At 31.2% G+C, this 8,554-nt stretch overlaps 1 protein-coding gene across 3 annotated transcripts; it reads left to right on the plus strand.

Moving 5' to 3' along the window:
* On the plus strand, nucleotides 3,025-8,554 carry LOC18589492 (pentatricopeptide repeat-containing protein At5g66520). 3 transcript variants are annotated; one of them, XM_018126542.1, is made up of 4 exons: nucleotides 3,025-5,206; nucleotides 6,492-6,546; nucleotides 7,770-7,938; nucleotides 8,290-8,554. In XM_018126542.1, the coding sequence occupies exon 1, from the start codon at nucleotides 3,262-3,264 to the stop codon at nucleotides 4,873-4,875; it is 1,614 nt and encodes a 537-aa protein (XP_017982031.1). In that variant the 5' UTR covers nucleotides 3,025-3,261; the 3' UTR covers nucleotides 4,876-5,206; nucleotides 6,492-6,546; nucleotides 7,770-7,938; nucleotides 8,290-8,554. The 3 variants fall into 3 exon arrangements, with proteins under 3 accessions (XP_017982031.1, XP_007014547.2, XP_017982030.1); XM_007014485.2 differs by having other exon boundaries at nucleotides 7,808-7,938; XM_018126541.1 differs by lacking the exon at nucleotides 7,770-7,938.

Raw genomic sequence — 8,554 nt, forward strand, 5'->3', positions numbered from 1 at the left:
AGTGTGATGATTTAAGTTAGACTTAAATCAAATTCTAGGTTTTAACTATTAAGGACCTAATTAAAAGAGTTTAATTAGGTATTGGTTAACTATTATAATTGTTATAATATTAAGGACTTATTTTGTAAATTTTAATAAGTTAAACCTAGATATAAATATCACATTATAGCCACTCCTTTTTTTTCATTGGAGAAGGATTTTTCTCTTGAGTGCTGCCACTCTTGAGACGTTTATTTTCTTTTGAAAAACTTCTCCTTTGATTCTTTGCTAGAAATGAAAGAGGAAAAGAAGACAAATCATTGTCCACTTGCTAGCACAAGCTCGTGGCATAAAGCTCTCTCCTTGAGAAGGATCCGTTGCAATCGTGTGTGCATCATTGGAGGCCAAGCGATTGAGTGGCTGGGATTCTTTCACACCAAAGGTATTCGTGTTTTGTCACCAAAAGGAATCCATTTGATTACGATATTACTTGGAAAGGTACATTCTTTTTCTGATTTTATGTGGTACATAATTTTGCATTAAACAACCAAAGTGATCCAAAGGTAAGAGACATGGTTTTGTTTTATTTCAATTTTTTTTATTCCACTGCGTTGATGCTCTAATCATGCCGTTTCTAACATTAGGGAAGGATGATTTGCAGAGGGAAGGAAAGGAGTGGGAGATTGATTGAAAGAAAGGAGTATTTCCTGAAAAGCTGATATGTTTTTAAAAGAAGAGAAGAAAAAACTCCTCTTTGGGGCTTTTCTTTAAGCTCTTTTTTCTAAGTTTTGTTCTTTAAAAAAAAACTATTAGCTTTTTTTTTAACAACTTATCAAAAATATTGTTTGACTTGACTTTTTCTTTTAAAAAGTAGATAAATTGAAAAAAAAAGTCAAGTCAAATAGGGACTAAGTTGAATAGCTGATAGATTTGATAAAGGTTAGATTTATTTTCCATTCACACTTAAGTTCAAGTCTTTACATCAACAAAAGATAAATATTTTATATTTTCTTAATAAATGAATAATTATTATTAATAATAAATTTTATTATACTTATAATAAAATTTTCTATATAAAATATAAACACTATAAAAATAAATAATATTTTTAGATATTCATAATATATTAGACATTATATGTAATAATATAATATTTTTAATATTATTAAATTATAAAAAACTAATATTATTTTGTTCCTTATTTATAATATATTAGTTATTAATTATTGACTAAACTGATTATTTTGTAAAATATTAATTAATTATATATCAATAAGTATAAGTAATATGTTAATTTTATATAATATATATTTATATGTATATATTACTTTATTACATATACATGAAATTACTGACACAACTTATATGTTATAATGTTATATATTACAAAGTTTATACAAATAACAACGAATTATAAACAATTTGTTATAAAATCTAAAGTGATAACTAAAAAAGTTTTTAAGTGTAACTATATAAATAAAGTTTATTATAATTTATAGTAATGCTTATGTATAAATTAAATATATGTATAAATATAATATGTTTGTATTATATATATATATATATTCATAACATTTTATATTACAAAATATTACTAGCTATATATAGGTGTATTAATTATAACATATTAATATGTATGATATTTATTATCATATATTAATATTAACATATAACTTATATTATTTAAAGTATATAACTTGTAATTTCATATTTATACAAATTTATAAATAAATAAATATATATAATATATATATATAGTCTAATATTAAATTGTTATGATTATGATTTATACAAATACATATAATAAACTAATATATTTTAAGTATATTATTATTTAAGTTTACTATCAATTCTTCTTAATATATAAAAAAATTATATATTAATATAATATATATGTATATACATATAAATTAGTTTGGATTTTTGGGTGGATTGGTCTAAAAATTTTAAAACCAAGAATATGTCAAAAAAATAATTGGATCAAATATTTTGGACCAATTGACATAATAGACCAATTAGACTAAATTGTTTTATCCAAACCGTATTTAGTTTTGATAAATAATTGGCCTGTATTGATTTTGTTCACCCTTATCCAGTGCGTGCCCACACACTGCAATGTAGTCCACTTCTGATGCAATAAACAATGTGAAGCTCTCTACATATGCTCTTTATTCCTTCATTAGTCTTTAACCCTAAATTAGAGGTGGTAGGGTTATTTTGTGTTTGAGTAAGTTTGGGTCATTAACATATTTTGTGTTTGACTATATAAGTATAGCATATGACAACATGCTTGACCAAAAATACAAAAATGAATTCTAGTTATTGGCACATATTAAGAATCATTAAATTGGGATAATTTATTACTTAAAACAAAAGTAAAAAACATACTTTATAGCTATGCACAGTTGGTTAACGCAATTTTTTAAACTTTCCTTTAATTATTGTGGTTTTATAATTCCCGTAATTTTCATGGCCAAAGATAATTTTTAATATTTTTATTTTGTTTTCAAAATAAAATAATAAAAAAAAATTAAATATAATGTTTAAATAAGTATTTAAACTATTAAAAAATTCAAAGAAATCTCTATTCTTTTATTATATCCAATTAAACTTTTATATTTTTATTTTAAGTCAAATAAATATTTATAACTAATGATTAATTAATTAATATTAATCAAAATGTCACTCGTGAGTTTTTATCTATATGACACTAATATGACTTTGATATAAAAAAAAAAAAATCACAGGGTCAAGGTCATGTTATCATGCCAAATTAGCATGTTAGATCATCATTAATCATGATATATTAATATGTTACATTATTTTCAACTATAATATGTTAGTATGTATATTAAACACATGAAAATTACATTTTGATTACTTAATATACTTAAAATATAAGTGTGCATTTATTTCAAAATAAAAATATAAAAAGTTAATTGAATATAATAAAAATATATACGTTTATTTGAATTTTTGTAAAAATAATTTAAAAACTTTTTTTTAAAAAAATATTCCTGTTCTGCTCTGAATTATAACAATTTTCTCTCCAGAAATCAACTCTCTCTTTTAAGAAACCAATATAATAGTTCTTTTTCTCTTCATAGACATAAATAATTCCCGCAGAATCAATCCACTGCGAAGCATCATTACGCTTTTGAAGTAGTAAACAAGTTTAGTGTTGCATTTGTGTTTGTGTTATGTTGGGAAACAGGAATACTCTTATTCTTACAAATGCAGAAATTCACTCAATTTTGAAACGAAGGCCAAAGGTTGAGATTAATGTCGGCTTCGAGTTTTGCCTCCAGATTTGTCAAGGCAAGCCGAAGAAGCCTTGCTTTACTGGACCGATGCCTCACAATGTCTCAAATCAAGCAAATGCAATCCCATCTCATCGTCTCAGCCACTCTTTTGGACCCTTATGCCGCCGGCAGAATCATTTCCTTCTGTGCCGTCTCCGCCGACGCCGATCTCTCTCACGCTTACAAACTCTTTCTTTCTCTTCAACATCGAACCACCTTCATTTGGAACACTATCATAAGAGCTTTTGTCGAGAGAAACGCAAATGCCACCGCCATTTCTCTATACAAAAACATGCTTCAGAGTGGGTTCTTGCCCAACAACTACACCTTTTCTTTCGTTCTTCGAGCCTGCACTACGTATTCTTCTACGGCTTTAGCTTCTCATGCTTTAGTGATTAAGTTGGGTTGGGAATCTTATGATTTTGTACTAAACGGATTGATCCATTTGTATGCTAATTTGAGCTTAATGGACGCAGCTCGTAAACTATTTAATGTGAGTACTAACAGAGATGTCATTACGTGGACCTCTTTGCTGAATGGGTATGTTCAATCTGGCCAAGCTGAGTTTGCAAGGGAACTGTTTGATCAAATGCCTGAAAGGAATGCAGTTTCTTGGAGTGCCATGATTACTGGGTACGTGCAAATGGGGATGTTTAGAGAGGCTATGGGACTCTTTAATGATATGCAGCTCTCTGGCCTTCGCCCAAATCATGCTGGGATCGTGGGAGCTCTCACTGCTTGCGCATTTCTTGGCGCTTTGGATCACGGAAGGTGGATACATGCATATGTAGATAGAAATGGAATGGAGTTAGACAGAGTTTTAGGCACTGCCCTTGTTGACATGTATGCCAAGTGCGGCTGCATTGAGATGGCCTGTTCAGTATTTGATGAGATGCCATATAAGGATGTTTTTGCATTTACCTCTTTGATTTCAGGCCTAGCAAATCATGATCAAAGTGCGAGAGCGATTGAGTTGTTTGCAAGGATGCAAAGTGAAGGAGTTGTTCCTAATGAAGTTACCTTTATATGTGTCCTAAGTGCTTGCAGTCGAATGGGATTGGTGGATGAAGGGTTAAGAATCTTCAATTACATGAGTAAGGTTTATGGTATTGAGCCGGGTGTCCAGCACTACGGTTGTTTGGTAGATTTGTTGGGTAGAGCTGGACTGTTTGAAGAGGCAAATAAATTAGTGAGAGAGATGCCTATGGAACCTGACTCCTACGTGTTGGGTGCATTACTCAATTCTTGTAGAATGCATGGTGATGTTGAGTTGGGGAAAGAGACAGTTGAGAGCTTGGTTGAGCGAGGTCTTGACCATGGTGGTGTTCATGTCCTTCTATCAAACATGTATGCCTCTTCTAACCAATGGGATTGGGTAGTGAAGGTGAGGAAGGAAATGGGAGAAAAGAAGGTCAGAAAGGTACCAGGCTGTAGTTTGATTGAAATTGATGGCAGGTTGTGCGAATTCATTGTGGGAGATGGGTCTTATTTGCTTATGGAGGAGGTCGTGCTGATTTTGTTAGGGATTGATAATCACTTGAAATTCCTCTGGCTTGATGATGACAATACTAATTGTACTATGACCAGCTATTAAGTTGTATCCAAGGGTCAGTGTGCACGGTACTGCCATGAGGTTGAGATGCATGGGAAATCAAGCCTAGTATCACATGTAAAACCATCAAGCTTGTATTTTTGTGGAGAAGAGTGGTGTTTTCATTACGATGCTGAATCAGGATGGGTAGATTGCAAGTACAAATAACTTATCAAATTGCATGGATGCAGACTTGTACCTTATCAATTTGCATTATCTATGTCCTGAGTACTCATTAAATGGGATTTTATGGATACAAGTTAAAAGTATTTCATGCAATCATGCCATTTGCAACTTCTACCGTTTTGGACTTGAGAAGGCTTACATCATAAAGGTAAGGGCCTTGTTATCTGCCATATTGTGTTCAGTGAACTGCTATTTTACTCTACTGGTTTTCTTTGAGTAATTCAATTGTGATTTTCTCTCTTCTATACAAAATTAAGATAGATATTAGTGTTGTAGTTAGGAAAGTACTTTGGATTTCTGGCGTGTAGCATCTCTTTTGCTTATTTGATTTAGATAGAAGTTCCCATTGGAACCAATTAGATTCTTTTCCAATCTCAAGTAGACCCCCTGCCTGTTTGTAATAATCATGACCTTTTTCTGTGTCATTTCTAGCTTTTGGTGATATGTGGTGCCCTGATTTGGTACTGGCATCTTTATTTACTGAAGTACTGTTGCTTGATAATTATGTCCTAGCTTGTCCAATTTTGGGTTTAATGGCACCTTGTTTGGTGGAGAACTTGGCAGTCCAATGGAACTCTTCTTCTTTTTGTTTTTTTTTTTGTTAAACCGTGTCCAGCTCTTGATAATGCTCAGATGATAAAAGTGAAAAATAAGGGCAAGAAAAAGGAAAGAAAGAAAGGTAATATTTGTGGAAAGGCTATCCTTCGAGTGTGACCAGAGATTTGGTATTCAGATTCTATAGGTGCCAAACTTGTATCACCTCACCTTCTGTTATTTAGTGTGCAAGGCTATTAATTTTTAATTTCTCCTTGTTTTCAGTTTATTCTGTTGTTAGAAATTTCTGAAAACATTTAAGAATAAAAAATTTATTGTTAAATAATGACTGTAAGTATACACAATATCATGTTGAAGTGAATGACCTAGCTGCTTTCTTATAATATGTTTAAATTCTTTCATTACTATTCTTTTGTGTCTTCATGTGGTTCTGTGTTCAAGTCACCACATGCATAATCAAATCCAAAGAATGCACATTCATTATTGCAATGTTGGGAAAATGAATTTGGATTTGGTTTGTCATATAAATTGTGAGGGTTGAAGGTAAATAATATCTAGAAACTACTTAAGATTCAACACTTTTGTAGTTGAGAGGGTATGAGTAGATGAATTTCAGATTTATAGTTCTTAAGGTGTATCGAAATCAAGAAAGTCAAGTTTTCATGAGTCTATCATCTACTTGTGTACTAAATTATCTAAATGCAACCTCCGTGAATTTAAAAATTTAATAGTATTGAACTTTGGATCTGTAAATGTCAATATCATTATTTATTATTTCCTTTTGTATTTATAAGTTCTTATTCTTTATTTCACATGTTAAGACTTCAAATCAGAGTAAAAGTTGATTTATGTCTCTGCTCATGTTTTTTGGGTGACAGAACGCGTGATCCCAGTTTAATGGTGTATTTGACACTGAGTGGATTAAATAACAAGGTATTTTTCTCATCTTACGATAGTGAAGTGTTTGTTTGTTTGTTTTTTTTTTCTGAATTTCTAATTCTCTAATGAATTTATGTCTGAAGTGCTATGGATATTCTGTCCGTTTTACAACTTCTATTTCCAGGCCTTTGAGTTACTTGACAACAAATGGTACCCAGACTGCTTTTACTACCACCAACCAAACCACAACATCTAAAACATTAAAAAGAAACCCAATGTAAGGCTCCCCTTGCTGGATCCACAGATAATGGTTTTGTGGGTCAGAAATTACAATTTATTGATGTGGGAGAAGAATATATTTAATGAAGGATATTTTAGAGATTTGCTTTTACTTATTTTATATATTTTATGGATTTAATTGTAATTTCAGTATTTGGGAAACCATTAGGTAGGGATGTAAACGGGGTAGAGTACCGGTTTTTTTTTAGGTACCCAACCCTGAATCCATTTAATTAAGAAGGTATCTTCCTTTATGATTTTGGCAATTTAGCAATAAATTTGCAATTACTTATCACACAAAAAAAAAAAAAATACTTGAACTCTAATAAAACCCAAATAAAATCGTAAAACTCTATCTAAACCAAAGCCTAATAATGTAGCACTATTCGCTAATTACCCGAATCCATTAAATACCTGATTAAATAACTCAAACAACTTAAATAACTAAAAATCATATAAAAGTTAATTTTTTGGTTAGTAGTTTACAAAAAAAAAAGTTGGTTAAGATGGAAAGTTTGTGTTGAAGGTAACAGGATAAATATTTGAATTGCACAACTTACAAATATTTGAAACATTATATATAATATTAATATATATATGTATGTATGTATGGATGTATGTATAATTGGGTTCAGCATTAGGGTATCCTAAGGGTGGTGCTTGAAACCTACCCGAACCCGAGTGGACTATTAAAAGCCTTCGTTTACATCCCTACTGTTAAGGCATCTAAGGTTAAATTTGGTATTTCAAATTTATTTTAGCTATAGAAAGTAGGCTATAAATACTTAATTTAATTTCAGTTTTAGTTGCTTTAGGTATAAGCAAAGTACATAATTTTTTTGATTTACAAATAACTATTTTAGGTTTAGAAAGTGAGCTTTAATCAAATAACTATTTTTGATTTTGTAAAATGAACTTCAAGCATGTTCTGTAGTGTTAAGTGCCTTGTAATGAAGTGGTTTCAATTGAGGTTTATGCTAATATGCCTTGCTTCAAAGTTTTGAGCTTTGGGGTGATTTTGGACTTGAAACTGCAGAAGTTTAGGTGAAGTATTGATGCCCTTGAATGGGGTATCAATACTTGTTCTTCCAAAGGGCACCAAGGGACATTTTGGACCAAAAGTATCAATACCCATAGGGAACGTAGTTATACTTCTAGGCCAGAAAGGTAAGGGAGGACATTTTGTTCTACGGGTATGAATACTTGTTGCAAAGGTATTGATGCCTGCAGCTTATTTTCCCAAAAGCAGTTGTTTTCAACTTGTTTCCACATAAGGTGCTTTCCCACCTTGGATTAAAACTCTAGATGCTTTGAAATGATTTGAGTACATTAAAAACAGCTAAATTATGTGTTGGGTAACACAAAGGCATCATGGATTTGGTTTAGAAATCTAAAATGCATGGTTTCAAAAAGAAATGGCATAGCTTTATAAATCATGCTGTGTGTAATTGCTTGTTCCCTTCTTATGTCCCTCATTGAGTTTTATGCTCACTGTTTTCAGCTCATGTTTTGGTTCAGATTTGGAGATAGCTGGATTGTAGCTTGAGGTGTCCTACCCATATCCATCATTGGTAGGTTCATTACCATGGCATTCAGTAGTTGTCCTCCACATCCAGTTTCAAACCGCTATCCAGTCCTTTACTCACTTTGTATATGTATGTTGTCTAGCAACGATACTAATGTAGCCACGAGTTGTCAAATGTTATATGACTTATGAGGATAATGTGAACACATAAAGTACAACGTATTTTTGAGATGGAATGCATGGATGGTATTGAGCTCA

Source organism: Theobroma cacao, chromosome 9, assembly GCF_000208745.1.
Source record: "Theobroma cacao cultivar B97-61/B2 chromosome 9, Criollo_cocoa_genome_V2, whole genome shotgun sequence".
In the NCBI taxonomy this organism is placed as follows: Eukaryota; Viridiplantae; Streptophyta; class Magnoliopsida; order Malvales; family Malvaceae; genus Theobroma; species Theobroma cacao.

What these genes read in the sequence shown, in the direction of transcription:
- LOC18589492 (XM_018126542.1), top strand. Translation starts at nt 3,262, where the DNA reads ATGTCGGCTTCGAGTTTTGCCTCCAGATTTGTCAAGGCAAGCCGAAGA.